Source organism: Vulpes vulpes, chromosome 2 (assembly GCF_048418805.1).
Source record: "Vulpes vulpes isolate BD-2025 chromosome 2, VulVul3, whole genome shotgun sequence".
In the NCBI taxonomy this organism is placed as follows: Eukaryota; Metazoa; Chordata; class Mammalia; order Carnivora; family Canidae; genus Vulpes; species Vulpes vulpes.
Window position 1 is genome coordinate 151447102 of NC_132781.1, and position 25553 is coordinate 151472654.

Sequence of the window (25553 nt, forward strand, 5' to 3'; positions counted from 1 at the left end):
TCTTGAAACCCTCCTGTGACTAAGAACTTTAAAAAGTTCTCCCTTTTAAAATCTTCCTCCCTATAACCTCTATCCTTTGGTTCTGCTGCTGTCTTTTGGCATGGAGAATAAACCCACCAGTCTTTTTTTTTTTTTTTTTTTTTAAGTGAACTCTACACCCAACACGAAACTTGAACTCAGACCCTGAGATGTAGAATAACATGCTCTACTGACTGAGCTAGTCAGGTGCCCCTAAACCTACCACTCTTTAATGCATTTGATAACAGCTATCCTATTCCCCTTCTAAATCATCTCTTCTAAACACTCTGATATACACTAAGGCCTAAGAGGAAAAACAAGTAATGGGTATCAAACACAACACTGGTGGGCACCTGGATGGCTCAGTGGTTGAGCATCTGCCTTTGGCTCAGGTCACGATCCTGGGGTCCTGGGATTGAGTCCCGCATTGGGCTCCCGGCGGGGAGCTTGCTTTTTCCTCTGCCTATGTCTCTGCCTCTGCCTGTTTCTCTGTGTCTCTCTCATGAATACATATATAAAATCTTTAAACACACACACATCACTGGAAGAAGTGAGCTGACAGGTATTCAGTAATGGTATCTATTATTACCATATAACGGGGTTCACTTTTACTTCTACAAGCTTTCCATTGCCTTCCATGCAAAGGTAACAACAAGGAGAACACCACATGATTTATGGAATTGTTGAATCACTACTATACTGTACACTGTATGTACTAAAACTAATATAACACTATATGTTAAGTGGAATTAAACTAGTATAACTATGTTATATACATAAGCTAATATAACATTGTACGTTAACTAGAATTAAAATAAAAACTTATTAAGAAAACGTTAACATCAAGGAGCTCCTCTATCCTGATTCAAATTAGACCTTAATGCTTTCTTTTAAACTCTAGAATTTTTTTAAACCAACTGTGCCTTTCTCAGTTTCCTTGTATCTCAAACTAACCGCATAAACGTTTCTTTCAACTCTCCTATTCTAATCTCCAACAAGCTTCCATTGTGGAGAAATCCATTCTACAAATACCAATTAGACTTGCTCTTAAACTGTACAGGACTTCTAGTTCCAAATTATCATCTATATGGTGTCACAGACGTGGGCTGTCCTGAACCTAGGTTCAGTCTTCCCCAAACACCTCTGGCTACCTTCTATACATCTTTAAAGGCTCATCTCAAAGATCATGTCCTCCTCCAGGATTTCTTCTGTGACCAATCCACCCACACTCCAAGCACGGAAGTTCTCACTTCCAAATTGGCACCCTGTGCATATCTTGAGAAAATACTTTCTCTTTTGTATGCCTACCTGTCGCTAGTGTAAGGCTCCCTGACAATACACTCCAGCTTTCTCTGTAGTACCCAGCACACAGCAAAGAACAGATATATAGCTTCATTGCAATTCTCAAGCAGCATAATAAATCTTATGTATATCCAAGCACACTCCAAGGCATCACTATTTTTAGGTCTTCTGCTTGAAGAGTACTTTTAGAGGTATTTAAGAAATCCTGATATTTTCCCTTAATAGCAATTAAATTTTTAAAAATATACACCTCAAGCCATTGTCACAATAGTCACATCTTCTCTAGCTGTCTCTTTCCCATTAGCTTTCCAGTTATTCAGAAAAATCAGTGACCCAAGTCCCTGACTGAATCTAACACTGGGATAGGCTTTAAGAAAATTATGCAGTCCCTGGTCCCCTCTACTATTTTTACTTTTACCTATAGTTAAAAGGCTGGGAACGTAAGACAAAAATTAAACCAACTATTAACGAAGTTTATGAAAAACATATCACATCATTTATGCAGGGAATAACTCTCCCTTTACGCCATACTACTCTAAAGTTTAAACAAAAGAGGTTAACTCACTTCTTCTGACAATAATTCTTTCAAAAAAATCTTTCAGAAAGAAAAAGTCCCATATGGCAATATACAGCACAGCCAAAACCTTCAAAAAGCCTATACCCTTTCAGGCAGCAATAACATTGAAGGATAGGTGTGAATCAGTATTTTTATCAATGGATGTTCACTGGAGTGTCATTTTAGCTGTAAAAAAATATAAAGAAGCTGACAAAAATAAATAAAAATTAAAAAATTTAAAAAGCTGACAAATCTAAGATTGGTAAATTATAATTAATCTATGATAGAATACTATGAAGCAATCAAAAGTGATGTCATAGAAGAATATTTAACAATTAGGGAAAGGTTCTAAATAAATGCAGAAAGCAGGTTACAAAATAGTATCTGAAGTATACAACAGAGAAAACCACATATGGAAAATGACCCTAAAGTTCGTTGAAGTTTCAAGCCGCATAGATCCAATGCTTGAAGTTCTATGATACTGAATTACATCATGGAAAAGAGCAAGTCAGTAATGGTAGGCAAAAATGGCTATAGTTCTGCTTAGTGTGTTCTGCCAAGATACATGCCCAATCATGGAATTTTAGAATAGCTGTGACATCATTTCCAGGATGAAGCTTAAGTATTTCCCTACTTACTGAGTTACCATGCCCATTTGGCACGATTTTATAATCTTGTAAATAATACAAAAGTGCACATATGAACACCCGACCTAAAAGGGTATGCTGCCTCAATGAATTATCAGTTCAACTCTCATGAAACTTGTTTTCTTTGGGAGTCTGATCAAGTCCTAGGGTCTGGGATCAAGTCCCACATATCTTTAAGGGGAGCCTACTTCTCCCTCTGCCGATGTCTCTGCCCCTCTTTCTCTCTAGGTCTCTCCAATGAATAAATAAAATCTTTATAAAAAAAAAAAAGGACTGGCTTTACAGTTATGTAAGGATGTTTAGGATAACAGTGGGCAAGTAAGGCAATACTAACTGAAAAGGTAACTGGGTTTAGAAGCAATCATAGGGACCTTCCTGAAAAACTGCAGCTATCTCTTCTCACAAAAGATAAACTGAAAAGTAATCTGACACAAGTATAATCAAAGCTTTTATTTATTTATTTTTTTTGGTTTGTTCACCAGCCTGAGAACAATCGGTATACTCATTCATCGAAGTCTTTATGGAATGGTTTTAAGAAAGATCCGTTAGCTGTCTTAACAAAGACCCTAAACTTTGATTATTATTACTCAGTATTAAAACACCACAAAGCTGGTCAATTCCAAAATGTGAATCTTACACCTCCTTATGAAATTGAATTATTATTCACTGAACCACTCAAGTGAAAAGCAAATTTGATTAAAAGTCTATATAAATTAACAGCCCTCAAATTTGCTACTGCCTTTTTAAAACCAAGTTTCCCCACTAGTTCTAACAAATACAAATTGATCTTATCATTTATGCTGTACATTCCTAAAAATGTAATTCTGTCTTTGCCTTCCTATTTTTATTTTTTCCGCCTTCCTATTTTTAATCACAAAGTGTAAGACAACTTTGCAGATGAAAAAAAGCAGATTCACAACATGGGATTGATTTTATGCATGTTTCAAGTGGTGAAACTAAGCACCTGGATGCCCCCTCACACATTAATAATCTGCTATGAAACTCATTTCATACATGATGCTTAAAAAGTCCTTTCCTTGAGTTTCTCTAAATATAGGAGCCTGTTAAAACATCTTTAGAGCCTTTCAAATAATCAATATACTATTTCTTCAAGATTATGGCAGATTTTAAATTAAACTTAAAGGAAAAGGGGAACTTAAAGGACAAAAAAGGAGGATTTTTTTTTTTAAAGGATTTTTTGACTGAACTTTTTCAGTAATGTGGCTCTGTACTTTTAGCATCACTGACAAGCAGATCTCCATTTTTATTCATCTGCACACACTAGAAGGTAAGATGGCAACCATCCTAATTTAGCTGGACAACTATGCACCTCTAATTCTATGTTATGGAGATGGAGAGTCTAACCAAAGAGCCCTCCTCCTTCCACTGCTCAAAAAATAAGCTTTTACAGAGGCTTCTTTTAACAAGTGCCTCTTAGAGGCACTCCTAGATCAAATATATAAAATCTATGAATTCATGACAAATATTTATATGAACTTAATAGGCTATCTTACATTTGAAGCTAACCACTTAGGATTCTATCACTAATATGTAATCTTTTTTAAAAAAAGTCTCCTTGCCCATAATAATCTCTTCACCTACTTCCTACATTTAAATGTCTAAGTCCTACATAATACATGCTCTGCCCCCCAATCAGTATTTTACCATTCTTTATGGCCGTAAAAGTTTACATTCACTCAACACACACACACCAAGCATTCCCAACACTTTCCAACAAATTCCAATTCTTTCATTTGGACTTAATTCTCCATCGTCACTTGTGACAAAGAGGAAACAAGATACAGTTACTCTTCAGGAATACAACAGCATTCTAAGAGCAAGAGATTAAGCTTTTCCTGATTATCTGTTTTGCAAGTTTTATGTAATAAACGTTACCTTTTCAAATGACAAAAGAGTTTTAGAAAAAGTAACTAAGAATAGGAAGAAAAAAGTTCTGAAAAATACCAAATACTGCTAATTGTCAAAGGCAGGCATAAAGCGATGTCAGGCCTTGGTGACACACCAACTCCTGACTCAACCACCATACCCGACTTAGGCCAAAAGTTCATTATAACAGAACTTTTACCTTTTCTCTGCCATATTACAGTCTCAACTTTTTCTTATTTGAATTTCTATGGTTCTATCACTTCAATTACTCCCTTTGCATTTCTTTTGGCCTTGTTCTTCACCTCCGTTGCATCACTTAAATTCAGTTTCTCTACAGTTTCTGCTTTCCGTTAATTTAAGCCCACATTTCTACACACTAAGTCAAACAGTAACACCAATTATACTTCCATAAAGGCTTGAACTGTTAAGTGATATGTTATTTACAGAGCTTTTACTAACCATTTAGAATACCTCTCCTGTTCTACATTCCTTCTCCTTCCCTAAAAGTCTTTAAGAATGGTAAACTGATTACCTTTTTAACACTTTCTTCTTCCTCTTGGCGTTTCTCATAGTGTGAGAAGTCATCAAAAATCGAAGTGGTGTGCTTGTAGCTGGCTATGATTTTCAACACCTGCTTAGCCTTTTCCAGAGGCACTTCCTGAGTGTCCCTGGAGTTGGTCACTGGTTTATTCTCGTTGTTCTCTAGGCGAATGTGTCGCAGTTGGCTATTGGGAACGTCCTTCACAAAAATCCACCTGACATCAAAACGACCCTTCCATTTGTCCTGGGACCACACACCTGCACATGTGTTGTAGTCCACAGCAGATTTCATTTCTGCAACGCCACAGAAGTGTCCACTGCCGTTGACACTGAAAAGTAAGTAAACGGGGCCTTTCCCGTTCATGGAGCGATAAGCAGCATCCAGTCTCTTGTTACCGTGCTCTGTGCTGCACCAGATATTATACTTAATGGAACGGTGGATATCGTCCTCAGAGTAGCTCTTAATGATGAAAACCCGGCCATGTTTCAGATTCCAGTCAAAATCCTTGGGGTTATAGTTATTAATGGACCGCAGCTTCTCCAACACTGGGTGAGGTTCTGAAGGAGTAGATCCAGATCCAGCCTGAGACTGTCCTACTCCATTACCATCAACCCCATTATGACCGAACCCACTGCCACGGTTCCGAGGTGCTACCCAGCGGGTTGGCTGAGTTGCCTGTTGCTGGACTGAGAGCTGCGCAGGCTGTGGTGGAGGTGGGGGCAATGGCTGTGTCTGTTGCCCCACTGATGCCTGAGCCACTGGTGGGCTATTGTTGGCCTGCTGACCTACAGGCTGGGGAGACCCCTGGGTTGGCTGCTGACCTATATTCTGAACCAAAGCCTGTGAGGGGGCTTTTGCAACAGGACCCTTGTTATCCCAAGTTCCAATATCCATATTATGCTTTATTGGGGGTGGTGGAAGACTTGACCCTGCAATGCCATTCTTGGTCTTCAACTTAGGTTGCTGTTTCGCAGGCTTGCTAGCAATATCAGCCCAAGATGCTGGTTTTGGAGGAGCAATAGTAGCTGGAGGCAAACTATTGGAAGCCACGATGTTACCAGTAATGGACCCACTACCAACTGCAGAACCTACAACTTTTGGAACATTGCTTGCAACTTCTGTGCTACCCAACTTCAGTGCTGCCATCCCTTGGTCTATTGTATTCATGCCAGGAGCCTTATTGAGGGTCTCACTGGCAAAAGCTGACTGTCCATCGATCATGGCTCCACCTAAGGAGCTAGGTGCATAAGCATAATTGCTACTATATCCAGAGCTCTGAGTAGACTGTCCCTGAGAACTGTTATTTCCCCAAGCTGAGAAGTCAATCCCACTGGGAAAGAAATTAAAACCATGCTGACCAAGAAATGGAGTGCTACCTAGGGCTCCTGGTTGTCCAAACATTGCATCTGGTAGGAAATGAGGCTCTCCGTTGCTCAGCTGTCCATAAGAAGTTAGATAGGGCATGGCTGTATCACCCCCAGTAGACCAAGCAGCTTCACCCAAAGAATAGGAGAAGCCAATGGAGGGACTGTAGTAACTGGGTAAGTAGGAATCTGACATGGCAGTATATGCATTATTCTGTGGAAAAGAAAAAAAAGACAAATCAAAACTAAACACAAAAATTAATAAAATAACAATCAGGACATTTCCTCCCCCAACTATTCACTCAATTCAAATCCAATTAAAAAAGCAAGTGACCATTTCAAGTGGTCTCTTTCCATAAACCTGCTACAATTCTTACAAGAGATTTTGGTTTCATAATTGCAATATTTAAACATTTCAAATTAAACTGACATATAATGATATATGCCTTAACCTTAGCACTATAATTCAGAAAAGGGGAAACCCAGCATCTCTATAGAAGTGTTGAGATGATGCTTTTATTAAAACCAGTTCTCCCTGGATTTAAGGAGTGCAAATTTTGGCAGATTGGAGGAGTGTTCCTAAAAGCTTCCTATCAAAACCATACTATGATAGATAAAACAAAACTAAAAAACTGAGTATTTCAAGTTCTAGCCCCAAAATCTGTGCAGCTGTTCCTCAACCATAAATCACTACACCTCGTTTACATCATTAGCCTCTTAGCCAACCACCTGGGAACATCAATAGATGCCACTATTTAATTATAACCTGGAAGGAAATGGCACAATAGCTCCCAGAGTTTAAAACTAGAAAAAACGTTGCTACCTGTTCTACTTTACCTATAATTTTAATTATAAAATTAATGGCTGTAGGTTCAAATGCACACCTGATTTTTCCATTAAAAGAATTCCAAAAACACTCTAAACTCTGTATCTTTAAGAATTATCCTAAAGAATAACCAAAAATATAAACTTACACTCGACTAGTCTACACATTAGGAAACAGATTCCATTGCAAAAACCTCAATCATTCTTGACCTTAGTTTGTGAACAGTATTTGAACTTTTTTTGTATTTGAACTTTTTTATAAATGCTGTAACTAACTCACAGAATAGTCCCTTCAATAAGAAGCTGGAGATATAAAAAGTTGGTCTGTATAAGTACAGATACGGCTCAAGTCAAAATAGAGTACTTTACCCTATCTTCAAAATAGCTCTGGTACAAGAGTAAATTTTCTTGATGGGCATAGAGGGACACATGAAATTGTTGAATCACTACTACACTGTACCCCTGAAACTAATATAACTGTGTATTAAGTACACTGGAATTAAAATAATAGCTCTGGTACGTAAAAATCCATTAACTAGTGAATAAAGAATTTTGTTAAGAAACTTGGATGTGCCTAAGTATGTCAGGCCATAAGTTTGTTTTACCAAAGCGAACAGTACTTCTCCCTAGCCAAACACAGCTCTTGAAAATTAAATGTTTCAACTAATGTGGTTTGATAAAATGGTGCTTTTCCCTGCCAAAATTTCCTTACCAAAAAAAAAAAAAAAAAAAAAAGCTAAGTCCTTTCACACATACCCTCAAGTTTAAAAGAAGTCTATTTCTTGAAGATAGTATTAAAACTTTAACAGATTCAAATCCATTATGAATAAAAAATTTAGTCTAGAATCAATGGATTAACCCTGAAGGATTATTCCAACATAGGGTGATGAATAGTGGTTAAAAAGTAGGTGAATTACCCTTGACAATAAACTACAAAGGACAAAGATTCTCAAGTTACCCATCTATTCAACCAAGATTTCTACTCCCCAACCTTCCAAATTTTTAAGATATTTAAGCTTTAGCTCATTTGAGAAGTAAAAAACATGGACTTAATATCACAGGTTATGCCATTATATAGCTGAATGCCTACACCTGAACTGGCAGGTTCCCACATGCCCCTGAGCTCAAAAATCTGAATTACACAATGTTTCACAAGAACTACCTAGAATTATGTTTCTAAATGCTCCCACTCTCCCTGTTATAATGATTATGTAAGCAAACTACTTCAATAGCAGGAACCTATTAATAGTTCATTCCTCTACTTCCTTCCTACTTTTCCTGATTAACTGGTTGACTTCTCTGAAAACTTTTCCCAATCACTTGCTTAAGTGGTTTCTACACTCTCAATGGAGAAAATTTCATGAGGGATCTAAAAGTTTTATGCAAGAATTAGGTCCAAATATGAGCATGCACCAATATGTCAAGTTTTAAAACTATATTCTCTATCGCATGGCATCTGTTCACGTTTAAATGTTTCATAAGCTTTTTCTTTTTTTTTTTTTTTTTTTAAGATTTTATTTATTTATCCACAAGAGACAGAGACAGAGGGGGTGGGGTGGGGCAGAGACACAGGCAGAGGGAGAAGCAGGCTCCATGCAGGGAGTCTGACGTGAGACTCCATCTGGGGTCTCCAGGATCACGCCCTGGGCCAAAGGTGGCGCTAAACTGCTGAGCTACCTGGGCTGCCCTGCTTTTTCATTTTTTAGGATATCTTGAGTTACTGTAAGTTTTTCTTTTTGTTTATTAACCTGTGGATTTTTATTAGCTACAACCCTGAGTGTTATGTGTTTGGGACCCAAGATATTAATGCAAAAGAACTGACAAATCAAAGTAGTTTCTACATGCACAGATCATGTTAACATATGAGGCTGCAGAGCTAGAAGAAATTAGAACAGGTTACATGGCAAAAACCTCAATCATTCTTGAGCTTCATTTGTGCTAAACAGTATTTTATCTTCCTTTAACTCCATTTTATGAATCCTATAGCTCCCGTAAGTGAGAATCCCTAAGTGTACAAAGTTGGTGCCTACAGATACAGCTCAGCTTGAAAAAGGAATACCTAAGTCCAAAATTTAGGGTAACCTAAGAACCCACTAACTAGTGACCAGATGAAAAGGAAGATTCCAGTTCTGCAGTACTGAATAAAGTTCAGGTGATTTTTTATTACTTTTCTCCCCATCGCATTTGCATCCAGTTTTCCTTAAAGAAAAAGGGTTGTGGGGTAAAAACAATACTGAAGCTAAAAAGTATTCTTCAGTTTTGCACTGTTACATTCTTGGTAAGGAGAATTACTAACACATGCGGTTAGTATACTATAAAATGCTATCACCTCTAATCTCAGAATATGTTTGCTGTCAACAGAGATGGGAGTCTTAACAGCCTGTATCATTTGTAGTAACTCCTGTTACAACACATGGACGGGTATTAAGTCACCCCCTGATAATGAGATTTATTGATGGGACAGAGAAAAAAATACGGTATCCTACACCCTTTGATCAGGCATGTAAATGGTTAACTACTCACGGGCCTTGCCTGTGGACTCAAGTAAGGTTCAAAATCATCATCATTTAATCCATCCTTTTGATGTACAGATCCATTTTGTACTGAAGGGAAAAAATTCAAATAAATTAGCAGCGCCTTAATTGTACCATCTACCTCCCAAAGTAAGCAAAATACATTCTAGCCACGGGGACCTTACTCAACAAAGCAAATAAGTTTGAATTTCAAACGGATTAAGAGGCAAGTGAACGCTGAGCAACGTTCGTCAATGAAAATGTCTCCCTCTACCCGGAGCAAGCTGATCTAAAAAAGGTCATTTTATTGGCTCCTCTAGATTTCAATTCCCTCCCGCTTCCCCTCCCCCCACCCCCCATCACATGTGAGTACTTCCAGAGTGTGATCCACGAGGATGAAAAACAAAGGCCTCCTAAGACCTACAGGAAACTAAGGACCTGGGACATTTCAAAACCGAATCCACCCCCACCCCTGATGAATTACTCCTTGTTCACTGGAAAGCTGCTCGCCAGCTGCAGGAACACACCGAAAGGGTCAAACACTTAAGTGTGAGGCACCTGCGAACTAAGCGGCTTCCGAAAGGTCCTCTCCCCGGGGCGCTTCCCGGAGACCCCGCCCCCACCACTCGGCGTCCCCCTCCCCGCCCGGGGCCACCGGCGGAGCTGGGCTCACCTTTGTTTCCTTGACCTTTTGGTCTCTGCGGGCGAAGAAAAACGTCGCCGAGCAGCAAGCCGTCCGAGGGAGAAAGGAAAAGGAAAGACGAATTAAAGCCGGGCCCGAGCAGGAATAAAGGAGCAGGCCTGACGGGAGGCGTCAGGAATGGTGGTGAGGGGGAGGCTGAAAATGGGAGGCGGGGAAAGGCGCAGGCCGGCGGGGCCCGCGGAGAAAAAGCGGGGGACGCGCCAGCAACCCCGCCAGCGGACCAGGGCTTCAAGGAAGGGGAAGGAAACAAGGAAGAAAACGAGGCCGGCTGAGAGGAGGGCGCGCAGCGCGGCCCGTGGGCTCCGAGGCCCGGGGCGAAGCGGGAGAGCGGGCTGAGGGCGAGGCGCTGGGCGCGGCCGGCCTGAGAGGCCCGAAACCCGGCCCGCGAGAGGCGCCGCCTCGGCCCGGCCCGACCGGGGGCGGCGGGCCCGGGCCTAGTCGGGCTCCCTCTCGCCTCACACAATGGCCGAGGCATGCGGGCCGGGCCTGTACCTGCTCCAAGAGGCTGCTGGCCGACATGGCTCTCGGATCCTCACGGGTGGCGACGGCGGCGGACTCTCGTCAGGGCGGCGGCGGCGGCGGATGAGCCCTAGCGGCGGGAGCAGGCGGCGCGGCGGCGGCTTTTGTCCCTGACACTCGGGGGCCTCGGCGGACGCAGCGGAGACACAGCGCGCGGCTCGGGCTCCGGCTCCGACTCGGCGACGCTCTAGCCCGAGAGCTCAACGCCCGTCTCTATGCCTTTACGCGCGCGCCCGCCCCTCGCAGCCGAAATAAGGGCGCCGAGCGGCGGAGGCGGACGGCGCGCGCGGCGCGACGCTGACTCTCACATTCACTCACCCACGCGGAAGGGGCCCGGCGCGAAGCACTCCGGGAAGGAAGAGGCGAGGCCGCAGAGCCCTCTGGTGGGCTGGAGGAGCGGAAGCGGCGAGCGCGGCCTCCCCGCCCCCACCGCCTCGGGACTGGGGCCTGTAGGAAGGTGGGGGCGGTCAGGGTCGCGCCACGAGGTTTGGACGAACACCTCACGAGAGTAGCTTTGGCTTAAGAAAACCCACAAAAGCCAGAGTTTCTCAAGAAAGAATTGACACCCCCCCCCCCCCGAGCGCGAGAGACCTCAAAATAAACCTGCCTCCCAGCTGCAAATGGCACCCCACCCCCCCCATCCGGGAGGGAACCCTGAGAGGGGTCACAGCCCCCAGGGAAAGTTCATGGGGGCACTGCCCGGAGACATACACAGCATCATCACTACCACCGGGGACCTGGTTATATTCCTCTGTTGGGCTGCAAAAAGACCGCCCAGAGAACAGAATCATCCACAAAAAAATCCGGTCCCCTGCAAGAGGGATTTGGCATTGCAGGGAGGACAATCGACAGCTCTGTTTTAGGGGGGAAATTTTTTTATAAGATTATTTATTGATTTATTCATGAGAGACATAGAGAGAGAGGCAGAGATACAGGCAGAGGGCGAAGCAGGCTCCATGCAAGGAGCCCGATGTGGGACTTGAGCCTGGATCCTGGAATCATGCCCTGAGCCAAAGGCAGATGCTCAACCACTGAGAGAAGTTGTTAGCCACTACGATAATCTGTTAAACTGTGGCCTTTATTTCCAAGAAAAACACACCTGACACATCTACACAAAATATCCCACGTACTTTTGACAAGTCCCGAGAATCTATAAATCTATGGACCTCAAGAGAGAATATCCTTACCTGTGAAAGGAGAGAAATTAACTCTATTTGAACACCTGCTGTGGGTTAGGTTTTGTTGATAGGTGCTTTCAAACATTTAAAAGCTAGCAGCATCTTCCAAATAATCTTCAGTCTCTGTTTTACAACTGGGGAAACAGACTAAGCAATGTCCCCAAAGTCACAAGTCTATTAAATAGTCATGGGTATAGCTGACATATTTCTAGGAGAAATATAATAGTGACCCTCCACCCCCCAAAAAATATCCTGTATTCAGGAATCAAAATCCAGATGAGATCCATAATATGTGCAAAACCATTTTTAATCAGCAGCAAACCCAAACTCATGAGGGGATATTTGATCCTAGGACAGCCTAGCTCCTATTAGCTTCTGTTATTGCAAATAGTAGTAAACAGATAAATAATGCACTGTTAAGTTGTCAACCTGATACCATCCACTCTCTGGAAACAGGTTTGGTGGACTCAGTGGTAAAATAAATGACAACATAGCAATTTGGATTTTGCATTATAATTTTGCTCAGAGTGCTCAAGGCATTTTTATATGCCCATAATCACATTTATGTTTGGAATGAATAAGGTCAGACACCAATGTGTGATGGACTTCTGTAGAGACAGTAAAATGTCAAGTCTTGGAGCGTAGATCCCAAAAAGGGAATGAAAGAAACCTAGTAAGCCTTTTTTTTTTTTTTAAAGACACTTAGCCAGTTAACTCCATAACTCTGATTTTTGTATAAACAGTTGCTTACACTTACCCTTGAAAGCAACATGATTTGCTAAGAAAAGGATTGACCAAGAGTCATGTCCTGCGGAGGGGAGGGACTAAATATTGGCCTCATCACCAGATTTGTAACAGGTAATTTACTAGATCTTTCAGAGATTCACTCATTTGAAAAACGGAATAATAATATTTACCTAACAGGTTTGTTGTGAAGATAAAGGTTAAAAAAGCAACACAGAAGCTGTCTGGTACATTGCAGATTCCTTTCCTATAATCCCATTAAGGGATAATAGTGAAAATTCCCTCCTTCCAATGACATTTGCAGGGCCTGAAAGTTTTCTTACAATAGTTCTCCCTTATCTGAGGTTTTCTTTTCTTTTTTTTTTTTATTTTTATTTATTTACGATAGTCACACACAGAGAAGATTTACTATAGTCACACAGAGAGAGAGAAGATTTTCTGACGTGTGGTCAGAAAATCAACGGTAGCTTTGTGCTTGGTTATAATGCCTATGCCGTTCATTTCTCATCATTGCATCATGTAGGCATTTTATCATCTCACATCATCACAAGAAGAGTGAGTATATTACAATATTTTGGGGGGGTGCTATTTATTTATGACAAATATCCCACGTCCGCAATCCTCTCCTGTCAGAAGTTCTTTGAAATGGTGCTGTCAGCCTCGGTCAGTCAGAGGATTCTATCCTCTGACTCACCTAACCTATGAATGGCCCCCACAGATAACATAGATTTTAAACTGGCCATTTGAAACCACCTGTCACCTTGTCAACCTTGGCCATGTTCATCTGGATGGGCGTGTGTGGTCCTTAGCACCCATGTTGCAGTAGCTGGCAGAGCATTTCTGCAACAGGTACAGGTCCACAAACTTGCTGGCATCCTATTGCATGTCCAGGGTGTGCCTGCTGCCACCACCACAAGGACAAGTACAGAAAGCTTCAATAAGATATTTTTGATAGGGATCCCTGGGTGGCTCAGCCGTTTAGCACCTGCCTCTGGCCCAGGGCATGATCCTGGAGTCCTGGGATCAAGTCCCACATTGGGCTCCCTGCTTGGAGCCTGCTTCTCCCTCTGCCTGTGTCTCTGCCTCTCTCCGTGTCTCTTGTGAATAAATAAATAAAGTCTTTAAAAAATAAAAAAAAAAAATTTAAAAAGATATTTTTGATAGACCCCATTCATATAACCTTTATTCCAGTATATCATTATAGTTGTTTTATTATTGTTGTTAACCTTTTCTTTTTATTTCATTTACTTATGATAGTCATACAGAGAGAGAGAGAGGCAGAGACATAGGCAGAGGGAGAAGCAGGCTCCATGCACCGGGAGCCCGATGTGGGATTTGATCCCAGGTCTCGAGGATCGTGCCCTGGGCCAAAGGCAGGCACCAAACCGCTGCGCCACCCAGGGATCCCTGTTGTTAACCTTTTTTTTTTTTTTTTGTACCTAATTTATAAATTAAACTTTATTTTAGGTAGGTACATATAGAAAAAAAACAGTATATATAAGGTTCAGTACTATCTGCAGTTTCAAATGTCCACTGGGAGATCTTGAAACATATGCCTTGTAGATAAAATGGGACTACTGTAGTTTCTTTGGGGGTTCCTTTCTGCCCTCCAGGAGTTCCCAGGAGTTAAAATGCAAATATCCTTGAAGTAAGGGTAATCTCTAAACCCCTATTAATTCTCCAGATCAGCTGTAACAGACCCCTGAATAGAATACACAAGACAGATCACTTACCACTGGGAAAAGGGAGAGGAAGTCTGGAGTGTGGAGTATCATATTACCAGGATAGACCCCTCACGATTTAAGAAAGGAATAATGTACTAGAAATAGGCTTGGGTTCTAGTTTCAGCTCTGCTTCTGGGTGGATAAAGCACTCAATACCCCTTTTAACAGGGATTTATTGAGGGTCAGGCAATGTGCTAGAGAGAAAATTTTAAGAGTTCACTTACTCATGAAGCTTATAGACTAGTCAGGGAAAATGACAGTAAGTAAATAGTTATTCAATTACAGTTGTGCTAAGTGCAATGAGAAAGCACAGATGGATCTAACCTAATCAGGGGGGCAAGAAAGCTTTCCCTGAGGTCATAAGCTTCAGCTAAAACCTGAAGGATAAAAAAAAAATTAAAATAAAAAAATTAAAATAAAAAATAAAACCTGAAGGATGACCAGACAAGGAGAGAAGGGAAGTACGGAAACAATATGTGCAAAGGCCCTATGTGGGGAAGGAGCTTGGCACTGACTGATAAGGAATGGAAAGAAGGCCAGCATGACGGGCGCATAATGAGAGAGAGGGTGGCACCAGACGAGACTGGAGAAAGAAGAAAAACAGGGACGTTAGTCATTAGCTGCAAATTATGATCAACTAGTAGGGAGTTAATGGGAGTATAGCATTCTCAGGTTTATGTTTTAAGAAGTTCCTTTTGGTTGCAGTGTGGGAAGTAGACCTATCTAGGAAGAAGAGAGTTGATTAGGAGTTAGAAGAGACATGTAGTAAATCTAGGCAAAAGATAATGGTCTAACGTAGTGGCAGTGAAGACAGTTAGAAATGGACAAAATGAACATTTTGGGAGGTAAGATAAGAGGTCTTGGTGATGGATTAGACTGGGAGAAGGGTTCTAAAGGAAGAGTTATCAAAGATGATACCTGATTTGATTTGAGCAATTGAGTGGATGAGGTGGCATGTTTTAATGTGGGGAGATAATGGAAAAAGACCATACATTTATCTTTGGACATCTCAGGAAAACATAAAGCATCAGATAGAAATGTTCTATAAACAAAGGGCGGGGGACAGAGAGAGAAAAACATAGCTGGGACTACAAATCTTGGAGCCTTTGGTATAAAGATATTAGTGGAAGTGAAAGGCATCCATACAATTCACTCAGAAGAGAGGGAGAAGAGCAAAAGACCCCACAGCAAACCAGAGAGACAGAAGGGGAGACAAGAAGAGTAAATCATTCCCTCAGAATCTATTCCCAAAGCTGTAAAATTAGGAAGTTGGACCAAAATAAATTCTAAAGTCCATTCTGGTTCCATCGTTTTCGAACTCTGGAAGGTAGAAACCAAAGCAGTCCTTAGAGATACATGAAGTGAGGAGTAGGGCTAAGAGAGAAAAGAAGTAGCAAAGAGGACAGATTTCATATACTCTTTAGAATGTCACAGGCCGGGGTGGTAGAAGGGGAGGTGGGCGGGGGGTGGGGGTGACTGGGTGACGGGCACTGAGAGGGGCACTTGATGGGATGAGCATTGGGTGTTATTCTATATGTTGGCAAATTGAACACCAATAAAAAAAAAAAGATAGGGAGAGAGAATGTCATAGGCCAGGGGTGGGTCCTCAAGCTCTAGTTCTCAAAGTTTTCCAGCCTTCAGAAGTAATAGACCTCATGGCCCAAGTCACCCCCTTAGTAAGGTAGGAATAGAGAAATGTTTATATCCTTCACACAACTGACAGTGTAAAACCCTATTTTTAAAGATTTCTTCTGGTTCTCTGTAGTCTATACAATGTACAAAAGCTTGCCACTCTCTCTGGTCCTGTGTATTTCTCACCATGTACTTATGCCCCAGTCACACTGAACTTTTCCCTCCACACACATTTTTTCTGGAACCTGAAGTAATGCACATGCAATTCTTTCTGCGTCAAATGCCTGGTCATTTCACCTGCCCAGCTCCTATCTGTCTTTGAGACCCTCATCAAATGATGCCTTATTTCTTCCCCCAAGTGGAAACGTGCTTTATTCTTTGTTCACTCATAATGTTAGTCATATTTCCTTATTGTAACATTTTACTGTATTAAAATTCTCTGTTTACATCAGTGTTCATTTTTCTTTTGGAAGTTTTGCATTTAGTTGATAATCTAATGGGAGAAATTAATTTTCTCCTTAGAAAAAGGTACATGCATCAAAATTTTTGCCAGCAACTGCATTGAGCAGTCCCTTCCCAAGCCCATCTATCCCATGGACCCCAGGTTAAAAGAACCAAGCCTTGGGCTTACATATTGCTTCTCCAGTAAGTCTAGGACTGCCTATAGAACAAGGAACATTTATCGGGACACCCAGGTGGCTCAGCAGTTGAGTGCCTGCCTTTGATCCAGGGTGTGACCCTGGAGTCCCGGGATCAAGTACCGCATTGCCCTCCCTGCATGGAGCCTGCTTCTCCCTCTGCCTGTGTCTCTGCCTCTCTCTGTATGTCTCTCATGAATAAATAAAAAAATTTTTAAGAAAAAGAATAAGGAACATTTTTATTATTGATCTTTATATTCCAAAGCTAAGTAAATATTTGTTGAATTAATTTATCTCATTCATTTCAAAATTCTCCCTAGTGATGTCAATTCTCATTTTAGTAATGAAAATCTGGTGGGGCCAACATATATATTAAAAAGTTAAATGTAAGGGGTGACTGGGTGGCTCAGTCAGTTAAACATCTGCCTTCAGCTTAGATCATGATCCCAGGGTCTTGGGATCCAGCCCCGCATCAGGCTCCCTGCTCAGCCGGGAGCCTGTTTCTCCCTCTCCCTCTGTTGCTCCACCTGCTTGTGCCCTATCAAATAAATAAGATCTTTAAAAAAAAAAAAAAAAAAAGCTAAATGTGCAGAGCACCTGGCTGGCTCAATCAGAAGAACATGTGATTCTTGATCTCTATATCATGAGTTCAAGCCCCACATTGGGTGTAGAGATTACTAAAAATATAAACTTTAAAAAAAGTTAAATGTGCAGAGACTTAACTAGTTTAATTGAATGTTAAAAAGAAAGGCTCTGTGGAAATCCCAAGGTAAGTGGATGATTGGCTTTGTAATGTGCAGGTGTATTTCATGATGGGTTGAATGGAAGCATAAAAAGAGCAATATGAGAACGAGGCAAAAGGAAGAAAAGACCTGCAGCTGAGCCAGGTGACCTTTAGACTCTAGTAATTCACAACTGTGCAAATCCAAAGGCAGCTATTAGAGATATTGAGGGCAGAGAAGAACAGCACCAAGAAAGGACCAGCAGTAAAGGAGTCTTGAAGATTCAACTTAGAGTCTAGAGGTTAAGAGTAGAAATTTTCACCAGTCCTCCAGGAAGTAAGAACAATAATGATAATGTAATGAGTTTTCTTTTTTTATTTACTTATGATAGTCACAGAGAGAGAGAGAGAGGCAGAGACACAGGCAGAGGGAGAAGCAGGCTCCATGCACCGGGAGCCCGATGTGGGACTCGATCCCGGGTCTCCAGGATCGTGCCCTGGGCCAAAGGCAGGCGCCAAACCACTGCGCTACCCAGGGATCCCTGTAATGAGTTTTCATAAAGCTAAATGTATTCATTCAATGTACAGGGCTTTTTTATTATTATTATTAAATTAATAATATGAGGGGATCCTTGGGCGGCTCAGCAGTTTAGCACCTGCCTTCGGCCAGGGGCATAATCCTTGAGTCCCAGAATGGAGTCCCACATCAGGCTCCCTGCATAGAGCCTGCTTCTCTCTCTGTCTGTGTCTCTGCCTCTGTGTGTGTGTGTGTCTCATGAATAAATAAATAAAATCTTTTTTAAAAATAAAATAATTAATCAATATGAGATTATTTATCTCCTATCTTTTTGATGTAAAATGCCCTTTCTTTTCAAATGATGACAGTAAGAGTGGCCATTTTTAAAACATCCTTATTTGGTAAAATATGTCTGGAACCCCATGTTGGTTCCAAAGACTCTTTTTTTTTTTTTTTAATCTTTTATTGATACATAGAAGCTAGAAGTCCAAGTAGCAGTGTGCTAGGGATCAATTTATAGTCTCAATCTAAGACAATCAGACAGAGAAAAATGGAGGGCAAACAAGATTTTTGGAGATAAGGCCAAAGGGAAATGAAGCCAGGGATCTCCTGGAAGGGCTGGTTCAATTTTAAAAGTGTGCTAAGAAAGAATAATGAAACCAATAAATGTGTGTCTGAACGATTTGTGACAATGTTTTACAAATAAATCCTTCCCTGGTCCTTGGCTAGAAACTACAGAGAACTCAAACAAGACAAGTATGTAAGAAGTTGGGTCCAGGGACACCTGGGTTGCTCAGTGGTTGAGCGTCTGCCTTTGGCTCAGGTCATGGTCCCAGGGTCCTGGGATCGAGTCCCACATCAGGCTCCCTGCAGGGAGCCTGCTTCCCCCTCTGCCCATGTCTCTACATCTCTGTGTCTCTCATGAATAAATAAATAAAATATTTACCAAAAAAAATTGGGTCCAATCAGCTCAGAAAGGCTAACTAGAGTGTTTCAGTCAATAGCAGTGTGAACCTAGCATTTCTGTAGCAGAGTAGTTCCAGTAGTTCCTGGAGCAAGGGAATATTGGCTTTTTCAGTTAGTAAAGGTTTTATAGTTCTATTAATGTTCTATGGAGTAGGGTCTCCATGTAGAAACTAGGACATGGAGTTGGGTTCTGCACAGTAGGTTCTTAACAAAGAAATGAAGGAGTTCTAAGCAAAGACCTTGACACCAGCATCATTTCAAACAGGGCCATTAACAAAGCAATAAATCGGGGGCACTTGATCGGCTCAGTCAGTAGAGTGTACAATTTGATCTTGGGATCGTGAGTTTGAGCCCCATATTGAGTATAGAGATTACTCACAAAAAATTAAAAGTAAAAAATAATAATAAATAAGTCAGTACTTCCTATGATGGACAGATGATCTAGGTTCTAAAATCCTTCATCCAGGGGCGCCTGGGTGGCTCAGTGGTTGAGCATCTGCCTTCGGCTCAGGGTGTGATCTGGGGTCCTGGGACTGAGTCCCAAATGGGACTCCCTGCAGGGAGCCTGCTTCTCCCTCTGTCTGTGTCTCTGACTCTGTGTCTTTCATGAATTACTAAATAAAATTTTTAAAAATTAATTAATTAATTAATCCTTAATCCATGGATGCCTGTGTGGCTCAGTTGGTTAAGCATCTGCCTTGAGCTCAGGTCATGATCCCAAGGTCCTGGGATGGAGCCCCACATTGGGCTCTCTGCTTAGCAGAGTGCCTGCTTTTCCCTCCTCCCGGCACCCTGCCCCTTGTTCTCACTCTTCTGGGCACTCTATCTCAAATAAATAAATAAATCTTTAAAATAGAATAAAATAAAATCCTTCATCCAGTAAGTGAACTTTTCCTTCGTCCAGTACTCCTCCAGAACTCTGGAGAGACGGGGAACTGGACTTGCTGCCCAGCATAGATCACAAAATTTTATCAGCTACTATACCACTGCTCCAGATCTTCACAATCCAATCTAAGCTGCAGCTGATCAAGGCCCAATCCCACAACTGAAAATTTTAACTTAAGTGGTAACTAAACACATTATCAAATAAAACACCATTATTATATGATGATCCATTGAAGGGCTCCTTTTAAAAGGTATTAGGCTTCTCTGGTAGTTTAAAGATTCTGTTTAATAAATTTGATGAGTTAAATGATTCAAATGTATCTATTGTTTATGGTAGAATATAAATGTTTCTTCATTGTAAAATGAAGCAAGTAATGTTATCCACCACATAGGATTGTTGTGAGGATCAAATGGGTTAACATATGTAAAGTGCTTAGAACAGTGTTTGATACATAGTTCCCCTTCAAAGAGTATTGGCTATTTAGTATTCATTTATCAAATACATGTTCAGTTTCTACTACAAGCCACCTGGGCCTAGAAACAGCAGTGACAGAGAGACAAATATGCTCTGTTCTCATGGAGCTTCCATTCTAGTTTGAGGAAGAAAAAAAAAATATGTCACATGCATAAAATGGAGGAAAATAAAACATGGTAAAGACAACTAGAAAGCATTGTGCAGAGGAAGTTGCCATTTTTTATAGTGTGGGTGGTCAGGGAAGTCTTCTCTGATAACTCTGATAAGGCAACATGTGACCAGAGACTTGAAGGAAGTGAGGAAATAAGCTTTGCAGTTATCTGGGGGAAGAGTGTCCTAAGAGATCACGGAGTCAAAAAAACAGGCTACCAAATAAGAAAGTCTTGGACTGTAACAGGGAGTGACAGGGTCACGTGATAAAGAAACCATGCTCCACCAGAGATAGGCCTCAGTTCCATTCAAAGGTTGCTATGAGGGAATGTGCACCCAGTGTTGTCAGATCTTCTAGACTGTTTTTGTTTCTTAAGAAAAACAGTACCTTGAATTTTTAATGTGAACTGTCCTAAGTTTGAAAGTCTGTGTGGGCATAAATGCATATATATATGCACATCAAAAGCCTGTACAAGAATGTGCAGACACACAATTTCTAATAGCCCCAAACTGGAAATTACCTAAGCACCATCATTAGGATGGATCGGCTATGGCACAGTTAGTTTCTGCACTGCAGTGAGAAGAAGCCAACTACAACTTCACACAACATCATGGGTGAATCTCACATCATAATGTTGTTTTTTTTTTAATTTTTTTTTTTTTTTAATTTATGATAGTCACAGAGAGAGAGAGAGGCAGAGACACAGGCGGAGGGAGAAGCAGGCTCCATGCACTGGGAGCCCGATGTGGGATTCGATCCCGGGTCCCCAGGATCGCGCCCTGGGCCAAAGGCAGGCGCCAAACCGCTGGCTGCGCCACCCAGGGATCCCTCACATCATAATGTTGAATGAGATAATGTTACAATGAGATAATGCTAGATAATGCTAGATAATGATAATTAGTCAATGCTAGGTGGCTCCGTCAGTTAAGTGTTGGACCCTTGATTTTGGTTTGGGTCATGATCTCAAGGTCCTGAGATGAAGCCCTGTATCATGCTCGCTGCTCAGCAGAGTTTGCATCTCCTTCTCCCTCTATTGCTCCCCGTGCTTGTGTTCTAATAAATAAAATGTTAAAAAAAAGAAAACCAGGTATAACTGAGCTGTATGGTGTTAGCTAGATAGTGGTTATCCTGGTTGGGTAAAGTGCTAATTTTTTTTTTCTTGATCTGGTAGCTGATTTAATGAGTGTGTTCAGTTTAACTTTACCAAACTGTACAGTCATTTGTGCACTTTCCTGTATGCATTTATATTTCGTAAAAAGTTAAGACAAAAATGTGGACCAAAGTCTCAGGAGGATCAAGGCTCTGGGCTTCTAGGTTGCTCTATCATGCATAGATAGACATCTTAAGAGAAAACAGATTTTTTTTTTTTTTAAACAGAATTTTAAAAAAATAAATTTATACTTCAGAATGCAAATAAGCCCTCTCTGTGTATGCTTTCTTTAGAAGCCTCTACAAGTCCATTGAGGAACTTGTCTTTCCTTCTGGGTCATTATGAGCCTCCATTTACCCTTACATGTGATCCAATACTATTTTTCATTCGTGTTCTCAAACTAGAAAAATAAATCCCTATATACCATAGTACTTGCCATAACTGTCAGTAAAAGCACATAATTAGAAACCATAGATGCAAGAGGAGAACCCAGAGGCAATTTCAAGTAGGTTGTAGTGTACTATAGGCTGAGAGGCTCAAAAAACATAACAGAAATTTCAGGTAATTGTGAAGAGGCGGTAGGAATCACACCGGGCTGAAATAATCTACCCAGGAAACAGGCATCTCTTAGCCTGGACCATGGGCCATGGGTAGAGAATCAATTGGATATAAAAGATAGATTTTAGGGGCACCTGGTTGGTTGGCTTAGTCAGTGGAGCATGCAACTCTTGATCTCGGGGTTGTGGGTTCAGGACCCAAGATGGATATAGAGATTACTTAAAAATAAAAATCTTATTAAAAAATATTTTATTTATTTGAGAGAGAAAGAGCATGAGCAGGGGGAGCAGCAGGCAGAGGGAGAGGGAGAAGCAGGCTCCCCACTGAGTAGGGGGGGCCTGATGTGGGACTCAATCCCAGGACCCTAGGAACATGACCTGGGCTGAAGGCAGCTGCTTAACCAACTGAACCACCCAGGCGCCCCCTCCCCACCGCCCTGACAGATTTTAGATAGTCATTGCACAAGCACATCCCCAAGGTCCTTCAATTCAGGTGATTGATAGAGTTGGGCAAACTTTTTAAGTAGTGAAGACTGCAGACTATGCATGTATGCTGAGGTTTGGATCTTGGGGTACCTGAGAAAAATGATTGTCTCAAGAGTTACTGACGTAGAATCACTGACACGGCAGACTTTAGGAACCAAATCAACTTTGCCTCCTAAGAACAAGGGCTAAGGAAGTAGGAATATGGATAAGGAAGTTAGAGGAAAGTTTAACTTTCTAGAGAAAGTCAAACTGTATATATACATCAGGACAAAGAAAGTTGTTCCTGGATTGGGAAGGAATCCTCAGAAGGACTCAATTAGGGCTGCTTAAGAGAAATTCCAGGGAAAGAGTCTAAATCTAATAGAACTGACAGCTTGTCTAGCGCAACAACCTTGGTATTATTATAATACCTTAGACCATGTAAGAATTTCCCCAAGAGGTATCCTAGGGGTGAGGGAATCTGTGAGCAACGGTGCTAGTTAAATTGTCTGAAAATGCAAGGCCTAGACTAGTTTGTGACTTTCTTTTCAGAGATGACTCCTCAGGAGCATTGCCCAAAGTGAATCAAAACCTTTTGCCTATTTTCAGAATTCAACCTTTTGTTTATCTCTTCCGCCTAATAGTACTAAAACCTGGACCAGTTATAATTCAGTGAACTAGTAATTACGTATTTCATGCTTGATTATATGATCTTTATACTCAAAATATTACCAATACCAGTATTTCAGTATTTTCCACCACAAAGACTTACCTTAGTACCTTTCACGAAATGAGGTAAACACCACCTCTAAAGAGTGTCAGACCATCTGAGCTGAATATCAATTTCTAAGGCATTCATATTAACATTGGTCTTCCTTCCCTACTGTGGAGAGGCATGAGAGAAACTTCACGTGAAGTGGCTTTGAATCTTGAATATTCATGTATATTGTTCATTTTTTACTTTAGAATAACTGTGAGTTGTTTTGTTTTGGGGATGGGATCACGGAAGGAGCCTGGAAATTGAAAGGAGGAAAAGAACAAGGCAGGGACATAATCAAGGTGAGATGGTTGTACAGTTGACTCCAACCAAGGCTTTTGTGGAAACCACATGACAGGAAGGTTGGGGCATTTACCTTCTACCAGCTAAATTCTCATCAGGCACTGGAGTTCTCTAATGGAAACTCAGAGAAGCTGACGCATAACTCGGCTTTTTCTAGGAGGATACTCTCCAGAGACTGCCCATGCTGCTGACTTTGCCTAGCTCCGGAGTCAGAAGCAGAAAGACTAAGGATTTTCCCCGCTCTTACATAAATGAGCCCCACTACTTGAAAATGGAGTACAAAAAACTAGCCAAAAGTGATCTCTCGGGATCCCTGGGTGGCGCAGCGGTTTGGCGCCTGCCTTTGGCCCGGGGCGCGATCCTGGAGACCCGGGATGGAATCCCACGTCGGGCTCCCGGTGCATGGAGCCTGCTTCTCCCTCTGCCTATGTCTCTGCTTCTCTCTCTCTCACTGTGTGCCTATCATAAATAAATATAATTAAAAAAAAAAACAAAAAAAACAAAAAAACAAAAGTGATCTCTCCTAAATTAGCTCAAGTATACACCTTCTCCAGGAAGTACTCCTGTATTTGCTGACACACACACCCCCTCCCCAAGCCAAGTTAGGTGCCTGATGCCTTGTTCCTCTGCTCCCAGGTAGCAGCTCCATCACTGCACTTGCCCCAGTATGACGATATTTCAATATTTCACTAGAAAAGACTTAACTTTTATGACTTTTGTAGTCTGCTGAAACCTACAGACCAATTTTCAGAATGCTTTTCAATGCACAAAATAAAATACATAGGATAACAAAAGAAACCAATTATACTGAAATATAGTTCTTCACTCTAGACAACCTCTGAAGTATGAAGTCCTTGAGTGCAGAACTCTGTCTTCATCTCTGTACTTGCGGTGCCTAGCACAAAGCCTGGCACAAAGATGGTACTTATAAATGTTTATTTAATGAATGAACAGAAATATAGATGGCTACTGGCAAGTCAGCCTGAGGAATGATTCATTGCAACTGCTTGTGCACATACCGACGGCTTGCATATTTCTCACGCTGTCTGAGATCATTTAGACCAGGGCTCTGAGGAAACCCCCACTCAACAACGGGTACCACAGCAGCTAGCAATAACAACAGGCTATTGGAAGACCAGAAAAACAACAAAGCTCATGTATTTCCACCAGCCAGACTATTCAGATAGTGAAAGTAAACAGGTTCTGTCTTCAGGAGGAGACCTCTTGACTTTGGAAGCATGATGGTCACACTGCCTTAAAACACTACAGACAGCTGGAGGAGGAAAGAAAGGAACCTGAGCTAGTGTGTGGGTGTTCTCCAGAGCTCCTCCTCTGTCCTGAATTGGACCTCCCATCTCTGGGAAAGAGAATAGTGTCCCTAAAAACCACCATAGGCACATAACATGTGCCATTTTAGGTTCGAGTTTCAGTTTCAGGCTGAGATAGAAATTTTCTTTTTGCTTATGTACCATCAGAAAACCTAAAGAAGCAATAATGAAAGCCAATTCCCTCACTAAAGGGCCAAAGGTTTGTTCTAAGCTGATTGCTACATCTATTAAACATTTTGAAGAGAAAAGTAAAACCCCAGACAATTTTAAAGCTCAAAGCCACAACTATATGGGGTTCAGAAATCTCACCCTTAAGGCTTGTAAGATTGACCCTCCCAAGTTGAGGGCTTCTCTAGCTATTAAAGCCATCTGAGGGATGGCAGAACGTAGTTTTCACTTCCTTGACAACAGGGTTTCCAACATCTGTTGGAAGAAACATGGCTTCAGGTGGGTGCCTTCTTTAAAAAAAAAAAAAAAAAAAGGAAAC

At 41.4% G+C, this 25553-nt stretch overlaps 1 protein-coding gene and 1 pseudogene across 1 annotated transcript in view; both read right to left on the reverse strand.

Annotated features, from left to right (window-relative positions):
• The window catches only part of YTHDF2 (YTH N6-methyladenosine RNA binding protein F2), a 33398-nt gene extending 21884 nt beyond the window's left edge, over positions 1-11514 (reverse strand). Inside the window, exons 1-4 of the mRNA XM_026014422.2 lie at positions 10849-11514; positions 10327-10351; positions 9664-9743; positions 4943-6529 (exon numbers count right to left, since the gene is read on the reverse strand). Of these exons, the coding sequence (XP_025870207.1) occupies positions 4943-6529; positions 9664-9743; positions 10327-10351; positions 10849-10875 (1719 nt within the window). The 5' untranslated portion in view covers positions 10876-11514. The remainder of the gene's footprint in view (positions 1-4942; positions 6530-9663; positions 9744-10326; positions 10352-10848) is intronic.
• A 1884-nt stretch (positions 11515-13398) lies between these two features.
• On the reverse strand, positions 13399-13682 carry LOC112931670 (small ribosomal subunit protein eS21 pseudogene; annotated as a pseudogene).
• Positions 13683-25553: the final 11871 nt, after the last annotated feature.